This window comes from Sebastes umbrosus, chromosome 16 (assembly GCF_015220745.1).
Source record: "Sebastes umbrosus isolate fSebUmb1 chromosome 16, fSebUmb1.pri, whole genome shotgun sequence".
In the NCBI taxonomy this organism is placed as follows: Eukaryota; Metazoa; Chordata; class Actinopteri; order Perciformes; family Sebastidae; genus Sebastes; species Sebastes umbrosus.
In genome coordinates, this window is record NC_051284.1 from 10,536,779 (window position 1) to 10,557,249 (window position 20,471).

The 20,471-nt window shown below is 40.4% G+C and overlaps 2 protein-coding genes across 9 annotated transcripts; both read right to left on the reverse strand.

Moving 5' to 3' along the window:
* Positions 1-12,978, reverse strand: srrm1 (serine/arginine repetitive matrix 1). 7 transcript variants are annotated; one of them, XM_037747527.1, is made up of 17 exons: positions 12,838-12,978; positions 10,827-10,916; positions 9,928-10,050; positions 7,468-7,638; positions 7,205-7,299; positions 6,874-7,098; positions 6,333-6,518; positions 6,087-6,206; positions 5,675-5,883; positions 5,305-5,385; positions 3,672-3,758; positions 3,330-3,459; positions 3,118-3,204; positions 2,553-3,032; positions 2,234-2,420; positions 998-1,171; positions 1-840 (listed from the first exon to the last, which is right to left on the reverse strand). In XM_037747527.1, exons 1-17 carry the CDS (start codon positions 12,856-12,858, stop codon positions 730-732), a joined length of 2,577 nt encoding a protein of 858 aa, XP_037603455.1. In that variant the 5' UTR covers positions 12,859-12,978; the 3' UTR covers positions 1-729. The 7 variants fall into 7 exon arrangements, with proteins under 7 accessions (XP_037603455.1, XP_037603457.1, XP_037603454.1 ...); XM_037747529.1 differs by having other exon boundaries at positions 1-833; positions 3,330-3,465; XM_037747526.1 differs by having other exon boundaries at positions 3,330-3,465.
* Positions 12,979-15,242: 2,264 nt separating this feature from the next.
* tdh2 (L-threonine dehydrogenase 2) lies at positions 15,243-20,399 on the reverse strand. 2 transcript variants are annotated; one of them, XM_037747535.1, is made up of 9 exons: positions 19,967-20,399; positions 19,670-19,855; positions 18,623-18,665; positions 18,470-18,540; positions 18,200-18,349; positions 17,935-18,107; positions 17,756-17,846; positions 17,387-17,656; positions 15,243-16,232 (listed from the first exon to the last, which is right to left on the reverse strand). In XM_037747535.1, the coding sequence occupies exons 2-9, from the start codon at positions 19,839-19,841 to the stop codon at positions 16,087-16,089; spliced, it is 1,116 nt and encodes a 371-aa protein (XP_037603463.1). In that variant the 5' UTR covers positions 19,842-19,855; positions 19,967-20,399; the 3' UTR covers positions 15,243-16,086. The 2 variants fall into 2 exon arrangements, with proteins under 2 accessions (XP_037603463.1, XP_037603464.1); XM_037747536.1 differs by lacking the exon at positions 19,967-20,399 and having other exon boundaries at positions 19,670-19,933.
* Between the last annotated feature and the right edge of the window lie 72 nt (positions 20,400-20,471).

Here is a 20,471-nt window from a genome sequence, read left to right on the forward strand (position 1 = left end):
TCCTATAAAAAGGTTTTAATTCTGAAAGGATGACAAGATGACAAGAGCCAGGGGTACTAAATACAAATCATATCGCAGTCCCACAGAGATTAGCTTGGTGCAAGGGGTGTCAACATAAAATTGCATATCAATCCATTTGGAAAAATTAAAGCATACTCTGTTATCACATCAGGTTGTTTTAGTCTTAAAACAAGACAATTTCAAAGTCAGAAAAAACAGCAGGTTAAACGATGCTAAACACCTCTCTTAAGTTACAATATGGGACAAGACATTCTGTTACGGCCTCTTAACAGTTTCCACTACTAAAAGGCAAGAGTAACAGTATGTTACTGTATGTTGGGTTTTTCTCTACACTCCATAAGATCAGTGGTTCATGCACATCAGAGACAATCACTGCACATGCAATCATTTCTCAATGGAATCTATTGTAGGCTGTGGAAAGTATCTTAAACCTGCCCAACTCAAACCTCTGAGATTAAACCGTTACCCCGCTCAACAATTTAAAATTATGGACAACACAAGCTTCTTTACAGTTAAGATAATACACTAACTGACAAATCAAGCTCTTAATGAAACACACTCTTCAGAATGTACCAAACCAGTAAAAAGAAAACAAAAAAAAAAAAAGACTCAAGATTTAACAATTTGTACATTCTAAAGCTGAACCAGGTTGATGACAAACATCAAGAGTGAGTGGAAAATTCACAAGTGAGAAAGCCCCTTTGTTTTTCAGGACATCTGTGATGGAGACAATTGGGCCTTCCTCATGGAGCGTAGGGCTTTCTCTCTCAGGTGCTTCTCCAGGTCATCTAAGCTGTCATCTACTTCACTGTCTGATTCCTAAACGAAAAACAGCATGAAACACACGCCTCTCAACTTGCCACCTGGACACAAATAAAGAATGTTGGTGCGTGACAAACAGCAAAATCATATTCACAACTGTTGAGCAGAAAGCAAAATGCCTTGGTAGCTAAAAAACACAGAAACTAGACATCACCTTTCTTGACTCTCCATCCTCCTCCACGCCGTGGTTTTCATGTACATCTCCGGTCACAGTGGCACCACTCTTCTCCTTCTTGTGCTTCTTGTGCTTCTTGTGTTTCTTCTCTTTCTTGTGTTTCTTTTCCTTCTTCTTCTTCTTTTTCTTTCCACTACCGTCAACGTCGGAATTCTGCAATAAAACAAAGAAACAAAAAAGATTTTTATGAGAGCAACGTTAACGGTGCTAATAAATAACACCACAAACAACATCACAGGAATGATGTTTGAAGTATTGCTGTGCCAAAGATGGATTATGCCACAACAGGGTTCCCACTTACTTTAAGACTCAATTTCCAGGTATTTTTTTTAACAATCTATTAACTTTCTTTTTGAGTTTCAGAATGCATTCAAGGACTCTCAGTAATCAAGGTCATTAAAATCATTTAAGTGATGGGTTGCATATTTAATCTCCAGAATAAAGTTCACAATACTGTATATTTCCAATTTATTGAAGGAATTATTGAGATGATGGTGGGACGGCAAGATAATGATGGCTAATATAATCATACTAAGACAGTTTTGGCTTGCTGCATGCCTATTTACACAAATGCAAGGTACCTGTATACCTTCATTTAAACATCATCCAACAAAACCAGAATTTAAAGTGCCACCTGTTACAGGACACTGGACACATACTAATTTGATACGCATTGTATTTTTACATTGTTTTCCAGAATGCAGACTGTCCAAAAATACCCATAATATTCAAGACTCAAGTTATGAAACTGTATATATTAGGAATGTCATAAGAACCAATACTTTGGTACCAAGTATGTGCCAAAATTCTGAAAACATGACGGTACTCGTTTTTCTACAATACCACAGGTACCGTCAGGGCTCGAGACAAACGGCGTCCCATTTTCCTGGGGACGATAGAAAATGTGTTTGGGATGCAGTAAACTCACTATTGATGTGTCCAGGGGACGATAGTAGTTCAGACTGATTAATAATTTTTCCCTGATAATGTTACATTATGAACAACAAATCCGTGTTGAAATCAGCAGGACGAGAGCTAGTTAACGTTAGCCGTTAGCTAAGTGCAGGACTGTGCTGCTTACCGGCTGCTACCAGCTAACGTTAACTAGCTCTCGTCCTGCTGATTCCAACACGAGAGGTACCATTGATTTGATCCCTAGTATATATGCAGCCGAACTTAGAGACCCATTTTAGTCAATACATTTAAATATCAAACCTTGCTTGGGGACTGACTGCCGGAACCACTGCTGGCTTTCTTGGCTGGTGGTGGAGACCCACTGGCTGAGCGAGACGGTGAGGGGGAGGCAGATGCAGGGACTGGACGTTTCTGAGCTGCTGGTTGAGGGGAAACAGATCTGGATCTGGAGGATGCTCTCCTCATAGGCTGGGGACTTGGAGATGGTCTGTGGAGAGGACAAAGGTGTCGTTCAAAAGGGCAATGGCACATGTAAAAACAGGTTATAGAATACAAAAAATTTAAACTGCATTATTCTGACATAATCATAATGGAGATTTATGCGATCTGCTTTGCTTACCTCTGGTTGTTGCGTGGCTCTGGGGTGCGGGACACTCTGCGGATGGGTTTGCCACTGTGTGAAGGGGACTGCTGTCTCCGCTGGTTAGATGGAGATGTACTAGAGGTTTCAAAACGTCCCTGAGGACTGGTGGAACCCCTAACAGGGCGACTGCGGTTTGCAGGGGACGGGGAGAGGCGGCTGGCTGCTGCAACAGGGGATCGTGTATCCCTGCTTGGCCTGACAGAAGGCAACATGGGGCTCCTCCTGTGTCTGGGTGGAGAGGACGATGGAGACGTGCGTCTCCTTTGGGCAGGAGGACTTCTGCGCTTGGGGGACCTGGAGACGCGCCGCTTGGGAGCTGGAGAAGGGCGTTTTGTGGGAGAGCTAGACAGCTTCCTCTTCTGTGGAGGCAAAGGTGAGGGGCTGTAGCGACGCTGGATGGGGGGAGAATATCGTCTGGGGGATGGAGAGCGACGACGGGGAGGTGGGGAAGGAGACCTGGGAAGCACCAAATGTTATTGTCAGTTGTCAGGTTATTAATATTCAAATGATAGCTTTAGAGATAAAATGAAGATGCCTATACCTTCGTCTAGGAGGAGAGGGTGATCTGCGACGTCGTGGGGGAGATGGGGTGCGACGTCTGCGTCCAGGAGACGGAGAACGTCTTTTCCTGAAGGGGTACAAACACAAAAATAAATACTTACGAACAACACAGAATATGGTCAATTTAGAACATCAACATTTGATCAAGTCAAATCATTCAGATAAAAATAGGTACTGTGCTAAGTGTCCAACCTTGGAGAAGCATCTCTGTGTCGCCTCCGTGGGGAGGGTGTACGGCTGCGTCTCCTCCGGACTTCCCCATTTCTGGCGCCAGGCCCCGCTGTTGGTCTCTTGGGCCCCTCGTCTTCGGAGGAGGTAGAACCTGTATCTGAAACAAACCAGACAGAGATCAACAATTGTTTCATTGTAGCCATAACTGTATGAGGTGAGGAAAAAACACCAAGGTTGAGGTTAGGGCACAGCTTCAAAAGTCCATGAGACGATGAGGGCAAGATGACATGGACAGAGACTTTTGTTAGAGAAAGAGGGGTTGGGTATGGGAGAGGACAGAACGGGGATAAAAACGATTATAACCTGAGGACGTCTGTCGATTCTGCCTGCGATACTGACGTCGCTGCTGCACGGAATCTGCTGTTGCCCCTTTCTCATTTTTATCCTCCTCTGAAATGTAGAGCATTGAGTGTCTCATCAGTGAAACTGACTGCCATGGAAAAGTTCGATAACACAGAAAAAAAGATTCATATTCCTGTGTCTTGATTTATTATTAGGTGTCTACATGGTATAGGTAAGGCAAATTTATTTATATAGCACATTTCCACCTAAAGTGCTTTACAGATTGTACAGGAAACAAATGATAAAAAAAACAATAAAAGCAAGCAAGCAAAAGCACATAGAATAAAAACAATAAAAGCGAACAGGCAAAAGCAAAAAATAAGAACAATAAAACAAACTTAATTGAAAGCAACGGTAAACAGGTAGGTCTTAAGCTTGGATTTGAAGGCAGTCCGAATTGTCTCTAGTCTTAGCTTTTCTGGCAGTTTGTTCCACATTTGAGCAGCATAGATGCTAAAGGCAGCTTCACCACATTTAGTTTTAACCCTGGGAACAGCCAGTAGTCCAGAGCTAGCCAATCTGAGAAGTCTGCAAGGTTTGTACTGGGTCAGGAGATCTGATAAATATCTTGGACCTATACCGTTGAGTGATTTATGGACAAGCAATAGAATTTTGAAGTTGATCCTGTGAGAAACTGGTAGCCAATGTAGTGATCTGAGAACTGGAGTTATATGCTGAGTCTTTTCGGTCTTTTGTTACAACCCTGGCAGCAGCATTCTGGATGAGCTGAAGCTGTCTGATTGCTGACAGACCTGTGAACAGCCCATTGCAGTAATCCAGCCTGCTAGAGATCAAAGCATGTACAAGTTTCTCTAGATCAACATTGAGTCTCTGATCCTTGCAATGTTTTTAAGGTAGTAGAAGGCTGATTTTGTTATTGATTTAATGTGACTACTGAAACTTACGTCTGAATCCAGGATGACACCAAGATTTCTAACTTGATTTTACTCTTCAAGGACAGATTGTTATGGTAAGAACCGTCTTTCTTTGGCCCCAAAAACAATGACTTCAGTTTTGTTCCCATTTACCTGGAAAACATTTTGGATAGTGCATAATGCAATTTGACGATAGATTTAAACTACTATGGTCCTTTGTGTTAGTATAAAGTGTGTTTCATCATGTCGTTGTTCACTGTTTGTATTCATACTCTAAGCGGGATCAAAACACAATTACCAAAGCAGCTTAACAAACTACTATAACAAGGTTCCATCGCAAAAAAAAAGTATTTGCTACAGTCTACAATAATTTCTATCAAAAAAACTGATACCGAACTAAAGGGAAAATATTCATTTTCACACAAAACCCTGGAAATCAACTTTTTTTCTGCTCATCTTAGCTTGTAGTGCATTTTCCCAAATCCTTTTCATGTTATTGGCACAATGACTAAAATTAGGAAATTTGTCATGGCACATATTGTTTACACCAAGTATGGTAAAAGAACATCTGCCATCGTGTCCCTTCCTGCTGAAAACTGGGGCAAACGGACCTGACAAAAAGTGTCTGGGAACCCCATACGAGGCCGGTCATCACAGTTTGTGAGTCGTGAAGAGACGGGCCAATACAGTTCTTTAAACAGACATAATTTAACGCTTACCTGACTCAGACCCTTCAGAAGGTCTGGGCTTGGTATTATCAGATGGAGAATCACCCCGTCCTCCTGATTTACGTTTTAAACCTGAAAAACAAGACGCCAAGATTTATAGATGCACTTACGATAATCATACTCTTTTACTATAGATCTTGAAATAACGGCTCCTAAAATTAGGCACACTTTAAATGCACAGGAATAATTTTGCTCTCTGTAACCTCATCTACAAAAGAATTTAAGCATCACAAGATTTTAAATAATGAAATCTAATTTCTAAAACACAGAAGGAGCCGAGGAGCTGAAAGCATCATGTGGTTGTCAGTATGAGCCAAATATGTAAATATTATGAGCAATGAAAAACTTATAAAAATCCTACCGGATGATCTGGCTGGCGATGCAGAGCCTCTGCCCCTTCTGGCTCGTGGAGATGGTGATCGTCTGTCCTTCCCTGCAGGGCTTATGGTGTTGTCAGGGTGATGGACCTGTTTTCGGGGTGGCGTGTTAGATATTCTTTTCACTGCTTTTTTAGGTGAGCGAGAGTTGGAGGAGCTGCTGCCAGAGGATGAAGCAGAGCGGGAGCGCCTCCTGCAGGACACAAACACAGTAACAACATTAAAAGCTTATTCTCAAAAGGGAAAAGCTGGTCCCACATCTTCTGAATGGCCCAGATCTACTGTAACACAACTGCGGTGGCCAGTAAAATAATAAAAATAGGAAGATGTCATAGAGGAACTAAGCATGTAAGACTTAATGATTGTTCCTTTAACCACAAGGTTGCGGCCACTGACCTGCGGACAGGGGAGCGTCTATGTCTGTGTCTGGAGCTGGGGGGGCCACGTCTAGGGGGGCTCCGACGACGAGGAGACATCCTCCTCCTGGGACTCGGCCTTCTACGAGGGGAGTAAGATCTGAAATGGGGTATAGAGGGAGAGAAGATTTGAACTCTTTTCTATGTTTAAGAACTTTGAAGTTCTTGAATTTACACAAGATCACTTTTGAAGAACCAGAGGACACCATTATAACTTAGAATTTACCTGGAACGGGAACGTCGCCTGCGAGTGCGGGAATGAGAACGAGAACGGTGGTGAGGTCTATCCCTCCTGGTGTCCTTCTCCCTTTCCCGAGATCTTGGCCTTTCCTCTTTCTTATGAGTCTTCTCTGGCGAAGGTTCTTTGACTTCAGTCACTGGGTCTGGTTTCACCACCTCCACAACTGTGTCACTACAGGCCAGAGGAAGAAGTTTAAATTCTCAATGTTACACTTCATGTTATTTTTTTATATCTCAAATCAAAACTTCAGTATTATACTAATCGTTTCCAAGCTAAACTCAAATAACTATGGATAAATATTACTTTTGGTTTCCAGTGTACTTCTACAAAAAACAACCCCCTCAAATTAACCCTGTGTGAAAAGACTAATGTGGAAGAAATTGAAAAAAGTACGACTCAAATAAAACTGACATGGAATACAAAAAAAAAAAATCAAGTGGATACGAAACTAAAATTAACATTAAGAACAAATAACTACTGACTTTGTATCCCAGACAAAATGGTAAATTTCAAGTATTCTACAAACCAGGTGGGAGGAATTTCTTGGATGACTGGTTCTGGCAGGGCTCTTGCCAATGTATCTGGCTCCACAAGCTGCTCCAGAGGTTTTGTGGGCAGCTGCATCAGGGGTGGAGGGGGTGAACTGCCACCAACTGGACTGGGTTTGCGTCTTGGGGAGCGCGAGGCACTGCGTTTCCTTTCCCGCTTCACTGGCGACCTTCGCCGTGGTGATGGTGACCTTGTCTTCCGCCTGGACAGAGAAGAAGCAAACGGAATTTGTTTTCATGTCCTGTGATAAATACACAAATCCAACTTCTGTCCACTGGTGCAAATATTAAAAGACATATTTTTCTTACCTCCTTGGGCTTTTTGACTGAGCCCTCTCTCTCATGTCCTTTTCCTTCTTATCATCATCAACCTTCTTCAGAGAAGCTAGCTTCTCCTGTTCAATCTACGGGAAATGGGGGGGAAAAAATCACATCACTATCACCAACAATATATGTTCTATCCTGCAATGTTTACTGTATATACTGTCTTCTGGGGTGTCAACCACAGATCCATGACCTTCATAACAGCTAAGAAAGACAATTTGCCAAATTCACCTTGGGGAGAAGCTCACCTGTCTCTGTTTAATTTCCTCTTTCTTCTGTTCCAGAAAAGCAGAGGGGATGCCAGCAATGTTCTCCTGGGCACTCAGCAGCAGGGGCCACAGGTCCCTCATGAACTCTCTGGCATTCTTCCCATTCAGGAAGCCCGTCAGGTTGATCTGCATCATCTTGCTATCCGGGTGCTGTAACACACACACGAAGGGGGGAGAGAAAAAAACCATACGGCCATTGAAATAATGGAAGAAAAAATATCAGAGGGGGGTATTAGGATCCTGCCTACCCTCTAGTCCTCAGTAAACTATACCTGTGACTATGTAATTAACCTTACTCAAAACATGTAAGACACTGACTAGAATACTTAACATACCTGGGTCCAATACTTGATTCAATAACCTATCAAGATAAATGTGTGACTGATTTAAATCATACTCACAAACTCATCAAACTGAGAATGCGAGCTAGCTGAGGGGAGACATATCTAGTGATATAAAAACGGCATGCAATATTGCTGTTATACCAATTTCTGATTGTTATTCACAAAATATACAATCAATAACACAAAACAAATTGTCATTATTTGATTTCCTCAGTACTATCCCCACTACTTTACATGTGTGTCCCTACCCACCCCTTGATCTCCAGTCTCCCCACAGTCTACACTTCAGGAGTTAAAACAAATAGCCACAATACAGAGTGCATTAAAACCCAACACTGCAAGTACAGTTCCGGTGTCTTCAGTGAGTCCCGTGGGATCAGTGGGCACGGAGCTCCCTTGGCTTGCTTCCGCCTCCCTACTGCTTGAGACTCAACCACCTTGAGCTTAATGTTATATCATTTATCTAAATTGCAAGAGACGAACAAGCAATAATGAGTACACAGTTACACAAAAAAAGTAGTTTTATTTCAACAACTGATAGAATTATTGTGAGATGCCGTAATCTCAATTCAATTTCACTTTTTTACCATTATGCAAAAGTGCCCTTTAAACTTAGCTGTAACAGCCCGACCCACCCCCCAAAAGCTATGGCAAGCAAAAGATCAAAAAATTATATAATTTGATGTGCAGTGCTGGTGTCACATATGCTATTATTAAATAAATATGTGGTATTTAGCATCTTAGGAGAATGAAAGTCATTAATGTGGGTTATATGCATATATACTAAAACTTGCATTGAAGTAAACTATGGGATGGAATTCTTTAATAGTCTAAAGAAGGGTACTTTGTATAAATTACCTGTTTCCTATTTCCAAAAGGAAGCCGGTGCAATGGAAATTACCCATTACCCAGACATCCCAAGTGGTTTGACATATCAGTGGGGTACACATTATAATTAAATAAAGGAAACTCTACTTAAATAAAATAGCCAATAGACCATGGGATGAAGAACATGCACAATTAAGTTATCAAAAATGAAATACATAACATCAGTGGGGCTCAGCATTACAGCTCTACTGGCAAGAAGGATTTTGTTATGGTCAAAAACATGACCATTAAAGATATTTCAATGGCATTCCAGTTTAAAGAGCTACTTAATACCAAACAGAAAAGTATCGTTTAGGTTTAATAATCTCAAACGTGTTGCACATCTGACGGCACGCAACTGAGATGCTGAGTGCTGTCAGAGGTTTAACCAATTCGTTACAGATAACTCAAAATCAGATGTTTTTTGTTGACCTCCAGAGGTTGAAGTTCTCAGCTTGCTACAGTGACCTGGGGTGTGTGTTCATGGCACCCTCACATCACTGTAAGGTGTGGTTACAAGTGCAACAGAAGACACTTCTGACCACACCCAACGAAATTGCAAAAGACATGAAACTCAGGAGGTGGCAGTGAAACGATACTTTTCAGCTTGTTTCAGCTTTTCAGGTGTTAAAATACTCCTAAAGTTACTCTTTAAAGAATGTGTAGGAGACCCATTACTCTTAACAATAGGCTGTGGCAAATTGTTAAACCCTCCCTACTTTCAGCCTATAATTCCAGTTACATTTAAAGGGATCTGGGCAGTTAAAATTATGCACTGCAAATACCTACGGAACATGATTATGGCATTGTTCAGGTGTGTCTTTCACTGACATAATATTGGTAATCCCTGCATATAACTCACCTCAAACCACACACTGCATCATGAAGGGAGAGTTGGGCTCAGTGACTTTGGGCTCAGGAGAGAGCTAATTAGGTGTTGGTGCTATACTTCTGATGCAAGGTATAACATCCATATTGGTTCAGGCCTTTTAAATCATAAATCACATCATCATTAGAAGTTTGCTGAATATAGGCACTTTGTCACATAACAGCAAAACATAGTTATGTCATTATCAATCAGATTTACACCAATTGTAACTTTACCCATTCAATTTCAATTTGACTAGGATGTGCAATCATTTGCTTATATCCCTTCTTACTGACTAAACAATGCCCTCAAATTTATGATAGCTTTGAAAAAACAAAACAAACACATTTAAGACATTACCTTATCCTCAAGCTGGTTAAATATGAACTCTATGACGACGTCATCCTCGAACCCCAGAATCTCTGTCACTCGCTGAGTAATCCAAGGTTTGATGACTTCCAGGTTCACTTTGGTCATGTCCACCTGGTGGTAAAACAAGCAACCCATGGCAGTTAGTAAAGACAATCAATGACTAAATGACCTGAGGCTACAGCGTCCATGTGTTTCACAGTTTCATGCGATCAAAAACTAATCTTTATAATAATAATAATAATAATAATAAATTCAACTTATATAGCGCTTCTCAGGGACTCAAAGACGCTTTACACTATAGGGGGGAAACGGTGTGAAACAAACTGCAAACAAACGACAACACAGGCGCACTCTCATACATACACACGGACAAATGGGTAAGGGGGGGGGGGGCTTGGAGTAGGCAGAGGAGAAAAGATGGGTCTTGAGGCGGGACTGGAATAGGGTGAGGGAATCGGAGTCTCTGATGTGTTGTGGGAGGGAGTTCCAAAGCTTGGGAGCTGCCCTGGAGAATGCTCTGTCCCCAAAGCTGCGGAGGTTGGACTCGGGGGTGGAAAGTAGACCAGCTGAGGTGGATCTGAGGGACCGTGGGGGTCGGTAGGGGGAGAGGAGGTCAGCGAGGTAGGGGGGGGAGGAAGGTATTGGAGGGCTTTGTAGGTGAGGGACAAGATTTTGTAGGTGATCCGGTGGGAAACAGGGAGCCAGTGGAGGTCTTTGAGGACTGTGGTGAAGTGATGCCAGGATTTGGTGCGAGTTAGGACAACAGTGACTTACACGTCACAAAACTAACTAGTCATTACATCTTTCAAGGCTACAAGTTTGTTTGGGAAAGAAATGAGTACTGACACAGTGTAAAAAACATATTACAAATGTGGATGATCATATACCTTCTTGTCCAGACATTCTGCAAACTTCAGCTGCTTCAGCAGTTTCTTCTGCTTGTTGCTGAAACGGTTGTCTTGCTCCGCACTTGTACCCTAAAAGAAACATCAACAATCGACTCTTAGATGGCTTATGCTGCTGCTCCCCAAGTGCTCCACAGACAGACTCAGAAAATCCTTATACAAAGGAGGAAATACAAAGAAGGACAGTCTGCAGGACAGATAATAATGCACTATATTCACTTTTTTTAATAGTCTTGTATCACAGCTGTTATCCTGCAATATATTCAGTTTTAACAGTTTTCTTCATCTCCTTGTATTTTCACATCTGGTATATTTTTTGTACTTTGTACTAACTTTTTTTACTGCCTTTTTATTAACATGTTTTGCACAATGGAACTGTGATGCTGGAAACTTGAATTTCCCTCAGGATCAATAAAGTTACTATCTATCTATCTATCTATCTATCTATCTAATGTAAGTTGACTATCACATCTACATGCATATATGCTTGAAACATGCCTTCGCACATTATTTAGTTCAGTTTCAAAAGAACTTCCTTGGTAACGTATTTGGCCTGTGATATTGACATAGAAACCAAAACACTGAGTTAAGTTAATTTTGATACATGTGCTAACATATGGCGTTACGTTGAAAGCTTAAACATTAGTTACGTTCACGTGACCATACACTTTTAAAGCACAACTTGGTCTGACCCCAGAATACATAATGGATCTCTTATCATCCTATATGCCTGTACGTGGTCTGAGATCATCTGATCAGCTACTTCATGCTGGTCCAATTTTGTGAGGAGAGGCGATCAGGCTTTTGCTGTCAGGGCTCCTAAACTCTGATATGTACTTCCTATAGAGATACGATCATCTAACTCTGTATCCACTGTTAAAACACTTTTGAAAACACATTTTTTTAGGATATAGCATTCCTTTAAGTAGAAGGGTATACATATCTGTATGTATACATCCGTTTCTGGACGCACGTGTTATTGATATGTTCTGTGATGTTGTGTTTAAGCAGTTACCATATATTTTACTTTATTTATCTGCTGTTCTGTTTTAGCAGTTACTATATCTTTTACTTTGTTTATCTCTTGTGAAGCACTTTGTAACATCTGTTTTGAGAAGTGCTATATAAATAAATGTATTATTATTATTATAATATAACCACAACGTCAAACTGAGTCAGTTATGACACTGATAGCAACGAGCTAACGTTAGCTAGGCTAGGCTAACAGTTAGCCTACTTAATCCTCCAAAGGGAAACAAGACATGCTAATATATTAGCATGTTAGCCTCGTGGCTATCTTCACCGGCTACAGCGCTGCCACAGAGACAGGACATAAAAAGTCACGTTTTAGTGGCGTTTTATATTTTAAATACACATTAACTTATTCTAGCCATCGTTATTATCTCAGCAGTGGTCGTGACTATCCGACATAGAAACGATGCACCGCCCGGACGCCATCTTCAGCCGAGGCTAACACATTAGCAGAGAGCTAACGTTAGCTAGCTCGGTTCAAGGCCTATTAAAGGAGGTTGGGTCACGGCTCTTGGTAAAGGGGTATTACGCATGCGCAGTGTAACTCGTTTTTTACTGCGCATGCATTTACCCGCAAAAGATATGACGCGTGTCTTAGCCTCCTTCTATAGGCCTTGGCTTGGTTGTGCTCGTCTATTTCCTGCAAATGCGTGTGTCTTGCAGATAAATGTGGAAAAGCTACGGCGTGTAGACAATGTATGGTCACATAAAGCTGTAAGGTAACAAACATTCATTTAGTAAAGATGCGTTAACTGTGGAGATAACCGAGTGGAAACACGGCTGTTGTCGAGTAACGTTTATCAGGTGATAGACGGAGCCCGGACCATAACGTTACCACTAACGTCTGACTGGCCCTTACACCCTAAACACAGCTTATTAATGCTCCAAACGAGCAACATATCTACATGCAACTTATCAGTAAGACACTTAAAAGGTTTGAAGTAAATTTCCAAGAACTTACGCGGAAGAATCCCGCGTCCATTATCGGAGAAAATGGATGTTAACAGGCGCTGTTGAGAAAGACGGTGCGTGTCTCCGGTGAAAGTCTGAGAGGAGAGCCGGATGAAGGGTGCGCCTCTAGAGGAGGAGACCAGCACTGCAGCTACTCTAATCACTGGAGAGGAGAGGAGCACGTCCTCTTCGTTTATGAACACTATACACCAGGGGTCAGCAACCTTTACCATCAAAAGAGCCCTTTTAGGCAGATAAAAAAAAAAAATCTGCCTGGAGCCACAAAACATTTGAGCATTGTGATGAAGGTAACAAAGTTTATATACTATATACTATAAGTATATAGTATATAAGTCTAATGCAGTGAGGGTCAAAGAGACAATGTACTATGGAGTATTAGGGCCACATTGAGGGAAATAAAATCGGAGATTTACAGAATAAAGTCATCATATTACGTGAAAAAAAGTAGAAACATTATGAGAATAAAGTCATAACTTTACGAGAAAAAAAAAGAAAATAGCACGTACAATTACTACTTTATAATATTCTGACTTTTTTCTCTTAAACTTATGACTTTATTCTCATTATATTCTGTATTTTTTCTCATAAACCTTTGACTTTATTATCATAATATTCTGACTTTATTCTCAAAATCTCAGATTTTTTTTTTTTCCCTCAATGTGGCCCTAATACTCCGTCGTACCGTCATACCATAGACCTACAACAATGATAAATAAAAATGGAAATGTAAACAAAAAACAGTTATTAATTTTTCCATTTTTATAAATCCTCAGGGAGCCACTGGAGAGGAGCTAAAGAGCCGCATGTGGCTCCAGAGCTGCAGGTTGCAGACCCCTGGTGTAGTACAGCGAAATTACATTGTGACAATCCCATAGGTGCTAATGAAAAGATAATACAATTGAAAAAAAGAGATAGTGCAGTATAAATATTAAAAATATAAAAGATAATACAATATAAATTATAAAAAATTAAATATGTATATTGTTGAGATGACAGTTTTGCCAGATTACAGTTTTGCCAGATTATTGCACAAAGTGTCCATCAGATAATTAAATAATTATTGCACAGCATTAGTATTTACATTGCACGTGCTCAACTCAGACAGAGGAGATGTCAAAGTTCAGGAGGTTTATGGCAGTTGGGAAAAAGAGAAAAAATAAATATATAAAGTATATAAAAAAATATATATCTTATATGTTTGTAATTATTGTATATAAAGGTGTTTATGCAAATATGGTGAATTTTGACTCTCCCAAATAAAGAAAAAAAAATCAACCTAAGGAATTTGAATTTTAACCATCAGAGTACGTAATACATATAAACAGATACACAAAATGACATATACAGTAGTGGTTCAGATTTTTTTTTTTTTTTATGGTTTCCATCACTTGTTTTCACTAAATGTTAATTTTATACATTTTCCTTTTTTATTTCTATAATATTTTCAAGACATTTTTTTTTTTTAAAATAAGGGATTTCATGATTTTCTCTACCGCCTGAAAAAATGTAGACAGTAATCATAGATGTCAGTCTTCATACACAAAAAAAAATCTAAAATATATTGTGTTTTATGACAGATATTGCAATTCTAATGTCTAATGTATTTACCATAACACCTAAAGCTGTTGCGGTAAAGACATTTTTGCTAATATTGCAGATGAATGGCAGCTAGCAAGGTCTGCTACATTAGCTTTGAATCTTAACATCTACTATACATGAATTCAACAGTAATATTAAGTTATTTTTTAAATGTAGTTCAAAATACACAATTACTAAACTGTATGGTAAGGACACACAATAAATACTCCAGAAGAAAAGTGGTGTTTGGACCCATAAAATGCTTCATAAATTAGATTAAATACCATTATTTAGTATTTATTTTTTATGTCAGGATAGGTAATAACACTGTGTATATATGTATCATGCATTGTGCTGCTAATTTTAAAATAAATCCCAAATTTCACTGCTGGGACTTAAAAATGCCCGTAGTTGCAGAAACACCCATATTATCTATTTTTGTTAGCAGTTTTTTTTTAATGTAGCTATCGAGGTGGTGCCAATTTTAACTACTTCATAAACTTCTGTGTAGTTGAGTCCATAACAGTGCATCATATTGTATTTGTTGATCATGTGTTTTGTAGGTAAAATCTGAATTTGCAAATTAAGGTATTTATGCTGATGAAATAAAAGGTTGTTGACTAAAAAAATACCACAATTCTCCCTGCAATATAGTAGAGTAGACATACAAGTACCTTAAAATAGTACCTATAATTAACACCATAAGCAATACTATTATCCGCTTCATCCTAAACACCATCATGTCCCACTCAGTTGTAAAATTACCTTCTTCATGTAGAATCCATGAAGTTCAAGAATTTGCAATAACAACTGCTGTTTGAGTAAATTATATTTTTATTATTCAAAGTACACTGCATTTTTTATACATTGCTTTCCTAAGTAATCTACAGTAAATAAGGCTTCATTTATTATCATACTTGCCAACCTTGTAATAATATAATAATAAATTATTATTGGTGCACATTCATAACCAAATCAATCACACTGTTAGCAAAATAAAGGCTTACTGTTAGATGCCACAGCAAGGGTAGTAGAGTTGTATACAGTGTGTGATATTCAGTTGATAGACTACTAAAAAAGACTGCCTTTTAAAACAACCAGAATACGTGGTGAGTCATTACAGTCCAAAGCTAACTGAGCCAACCATTTCAGATGATCCTGGAATCAAAGTGTACAACAGATTTGTTCCTCTAAATGTGCAACTGGTCCATATTGTATTAGACATTTTCATAGACGTTGTAACAGACTGTTGCTGTCCATTGATGCGATTAACATGAGAAAATCTCTAAAAGTCTTTTTCTGTTCCGTCTGAGGCAACATGTGTAAAGTGATGCTTATACCATGGTAACAATTAAAAACAACAAAGATGAAGAGAAGGTTTGACAGCATATTGTTCCCTGAAAGAGACTGAGATGTGTGTGTTTGAGTGCATGTGTAAGACGTCTCACTGTCCACTGTATATTGAGAGCATCTGACTGAGAATTCCTACTTTACTTTACAGACAGTCCCTGGCTCATTGCTGTAATGTGCCAGAGTAACGGAGGATACTGGTTGAAAACATGTGAAAGTGAAGTGAAAGAAAAGTGTGTCGTTGGTAAAATGCAGGCGGTGGAGAGTCAGGAGTAGAGAGCATTGGCCAGTCTTCGTGGAGCAGGTTTCGCTAGCTGACTGGCAAACCCTCGTTTGTCCTCTTCTCTCGAATGGAGCGCAGCATGTCTGAAACCAGCTCCTCAAGCCTGAAGGCCGGCGCCCAGCCCCAATCTCTCCTGGCATTGGAGTCATCAAACCTCACGGGCCAGCTGTCGGCTACAAAGTGACAAGCAAAATGACCACATTACTTCCATCACATCGGTTTACATTAAAGGTGCAGTGTTTAGGATTTGGCGTCATCTGGTGGTGAGGTTAGAGATTGCAACCAATTGAAATTTCTCCCGTGTGCTAAGCGTGTTGGAGAACTATGGTGAAAATGTGAAAAGGCGACTGGCCCTCTCTAGAGACAGTTTTCGGTTTGTCCATTCTGGGCTACTGTAGAAACATGACGGCCGGCTCCGTGAAGAGGACCAACTCCCTATGTCGATATAAACAGCTCATTCTTAGGTAACAAAAACACAATTCTTATTTTCAGGTTATGAAGAAGAAAGAAAACATACTTATAAATATCATATTCCATTTCTATAATAGATCCCCCTAAATGCTTCACACTGGTCCTTTAAAGGTGCAATGTGTAGGATTTGGCAGCATCTAGTGGTGAGGTCGCAGATTGCACCCAAATGTAACTTTTCCAGTGTGCTAGGTGTATAGGACAACTATGGTCGCCGACGTGAAAAAGCGAATAGCCTTATCTAGAGCCACTGTTTGGTTTGTCCGTTCTGGGCTACGGTAGAAACGTAGCAGCCCGTCCCGCATGTAGCTATAAATGGCTCATTCTAAGGTAACGAAAACACAACAATTATTATTTTCAGGTGATTATACACTAAAGAAAACATACCTATTAATATAACATTTCTGCCAATAGATCCCTGAAATCCTACACACTGTTCCTTTAAAGATATCAATATGAATACCACAAATCATTTAAAAATAAAACAAAATAAAACTTAAAGTAAAAATAAATCCAAGAAAAGATCATAAGACTTAAAAACCTTACAGATGTAGCTTTTTCTTAAAATGCCACACATGTTAACATGTCAATATGTTATCTTCCATGACATGAATGATAAATCTCTCCTTGAGCAAGTGAGAAAATCATCAGTTCATGCCGCTTTTGTCACGGTTAAGTTAAAAATTGTGGCTTCTAATCTAAGTCTCAATATATTCGTTAAACAAAGCTGGATTTGTGTCAGTTAGATTTGGATCCCAATTTTGCCAACCAGTATAATGTTTTGAACTAATTGAAAACATCGCAATAAGATGTATAATCAACAAAGGTGTTGTGTGTAGGCATGTGCACCACCTCGTACCAATGGTCTGGCGGACAGAGTCAGGATTGTAGGTGACCTTGAGGTGAGGGAGATGCTTGCGGATCTCTTGGGCCACCTCTTCTGGAGTGAAGCTCATGGCGGCGATGTTGTAGGTGCGCAGAGACAGCTGGCACTCCGGAGCCTGCATGAACTCCACCGTGGCACGGTGGCAGTCAGAGATATGCATCATGGGAAGACGTGTGTCGGGACGCAGGTAGCACTCGTGGTGGCCTGTGCTGAGAGCATCGTGGAAGATTTGAACCGCATAGTCTGTTAAGACAAGAGGTCCGGAAGTGTTTAATCCATATAACATCGAGCTGATTGTGCCGAATATGATGTAGCATGTGCAGATGTGAGGTGATGCAATACCTGTGGTTCCTCCTCCGGGGGGCGTGTTGACCGATATCACTCCTGGGTACCGCAGGCAGCGGAAGTCCAGACCATATTTATGATGGAGATACTAAAGAAAAAGAGTATTGAGATGTTTTTACAAAATCGATATTTCAGAATACTACATGCATTTAAAGATAGCTTTGAGATAGACACACCTCCCCCATCAGTTCTCCATGCACTTTGGACACGCCGTAGATGGTTCGAGGTCTTTGGACACAAAGGTCAGGGGCCGGGTCACGTGGAGAAGAGGGACCAAACGCACCGATCGTGCTGGGGACAAAGAGCCGCAGGCAGTTCTCTAGAGCCAAGTCCAGCACGTTATGAAGGCCTAGATGGACAGCAGAACACCCAACGAGGGAGTTTAAACATAATAATCCCTAAAAAGACAGTACAAGTAAATGGTGTGTATATTCAGCAGACCCGTGATGTTGATCTTGCGTGCCAAAGCCACATTAGCTTCGCCCACAGCACTGAGCAGAGCGCTGTAGTGGACCATCCAAGTGACGCGGTTGTTTACAATCAGTTCTCGCAGATTTTTGTAGTCCAACACATCAGCGTATACAAATGGGCCTGATGGGGAAAGAGAAGAAGGTGGAGAGATCGATTAAAAGAAAGTAACTAATGATTTAAACAGTGAGGAAATAGTTTAAATTGGAGATGAATGTAAAACATGATTTTGATTTTGCATACCACTGTTGAAAACATGAGGCGGAGGCTTCTTGATGTCCGACAGGATTACATTCTCCGTTCCGTACTGTTTCCTAGACATTAATAGAGATATGATGTTCAAATCTCAAACACTTTGACAAACTTTAACGTCTCAGGAATTTCTGCGTGTCTCACCTCAGTATATCCGCCAGCCCCACACCTAACTGCCCGAGACCACCTGCACACAGAGACACCGTTTAAGATTTTATCTGTCCAGTCAAAACAATATTTGGAAGTTTGGTATGAATCAATGTTTTTGGTGCACCACGCTTCAGCTTTTTGTTTTGTTCCACAAAGCTTTATCCTGGAACAAAAAGTGACAGCGGGCTATTATTCTCCCCTGCAGTCACTCATTGGCTCTTTTATGTCACCAGCACTGTCTGCATGCACCCTTTTGTGATGAGTCAAAATGGGGTCCTGCTGCTGGTGCACAGAGTGAAAACAACTCGAAAAGAAAAAAGCGACAGCACACGTGTCTAGTGTTCCACTCATGCAAATAATGCCACAGTGTGAATCCTCCCTAGGGACTCTCTTGCATTTGATTTCATTGAACCACAGGATCTGTTTCTCTCAGCTCCCTTAAAGGGGGACATCACCTAAATTAAGAATTCCAATATGTTATTTCCATGGCCTAGAAAAGTTCAATCAATATGTGTGAACATGAGCTACTCTCTCTCAAACCCAGAAACCACAGAAGTAAGTCTCAAACTTGTGATCATATGGTATAAAGTTTATATCCAAATGAGCTTTATTCTATTGTATTGTTCTCAGTTGTGAAGCAGGGTTACCTATACCATTACCAATTAATTGTCTATGGAGCGGTTCCACACGTTATACCCTATGACATCACAAATTTCAGTTTTAGCACTCTAGTTTTTGGATTTGGAAAAGACTTGTTCATGTTTACTAATATTTTTGGACTGTCTCAGACCATAGGAATAACATGTATCAATTTTGAAAATGGGTGTAGTGCCACTTTAAAAGGTGCCCTTAAGCAAGGCACTTAACCCCTATTGTAACTGCTCTGCGGCCAACAGTACAAAACAGTGGCTGCACAGTGAAAGTGAACAATGAACAAAGAAAACAATGGTAGCTTCCACAGGTTCAGTGTTTGTGTAAAAGTCCAACTTACTATCCATCGTTAGCTGTTATGAGTACATGACAGAAAATAAACTGTATTACCCGTGATGAGGATGCGGGGGTTTTCCTGAGGAGATGGGGTGCTGCAGGTCTCCCTGCTGTTCCACCTGCTCATCTGCCTAGGCAAACAGCTCAGGCTGTGCACTCTGCTGAGACAACCTCGGCAAAACAGGCCCACCGCAGCCGCGGCGGGCACAAAGACCCCCGATTGCATGCCCAACAGCAGTCCTTGGAAAAGTTAAATTGGACAGATATAGAACTTAAATATCATTGGTGCATATACAAGCTGTGTTAAAATAACATTACAGACACAACTTAAATACAGAAAATAATGTTTACCTGTATGCTGAGAAAATCAGAAATCCCAAACAGATGATTTTTGGTCCAAATCCAGCTGATGCAACTTAGTAGAACTATTCCTCTGAACTAAATTACGAATCAAGAGCAGATACGACAGTTTTCGAGGCATTTAAGTGTTAAAAGATTCCCATCCTATTGGTCAGTGTCTCAGTTCACCCAATGACCACTGGATAAATAAGCAGGAGTAGAGAGTCATGCTGGGCTATGTGGTTCGTTTCCACTTTGTGTAATCACCAGGGCTCGTGGCTCTTGACTGAACAGGACTACAGTCTCCAGCTTTGCTGTGTGCAAACATGCTGACTTGCAGTGCACAGGGATTTGTATTGTGGAGGGTGTTTAGCTGAGCTTAACAGGACAGGGAGGTGTGTCAGTTATACAGCCTTCTTCTATTGACAATATCTATGGGTGAATATATGTCAGAAAATACAAAAAAAAATATGCAAAACATGAAAAAAATATAACACTCCTTAAGTAGATTTTAAAG

What these genes read in the sequence shown, in the direction of transcription:
- srrm1 (XM_037747526.1), bottom strand. Translation starts at nt 12,858, where the DNA reads ATGGACGCGGGATTCTTCCGC. An exon ending in AGACGCTCCCCTGTCCGCAG is followed by an intron (nt 5,884 to 6,086) that starts GTCAGTGGCCGC and finishes TGTGTCCTGCAG; the next exon opens with GAGGCGCTCCCGCTCTGCTT. An exon ending in AGGATGGAGAGTCAAGAAAG is followed by an intron (nt 841 to 997) that starts GTGATGTCTAGT and finishes TTTTTCGTTTAG; the next exon opens with GAATCAGACAGTGAAGTAGA.
- tdh2 (XM_037747535.1), bottom strand. Translation starts at nt 19,841, where the DNA reads ATGCAATCGGGGGTCTTTGTGCCCGCCGCGGCTGCGGTGGGCCTGTTT. An exon ending in GGGCTGGCGGATATACTGAG is followed by an intron (nt 18,541 to 18,622) that starts GTGAGACACGCA and finishes ATTAATGTCTAG; the next exon opens with GAAACAGTACGGAACGGAGA. An exon ending in GCCTCATGTTTTCAACAGTG is followed by an intron (nt 18,350 to 18,469) that starts GTATGCAAAATC and finishes TTTCCCCATCAG; the next exon opens with GCCCATTTGTATACGCTGAT.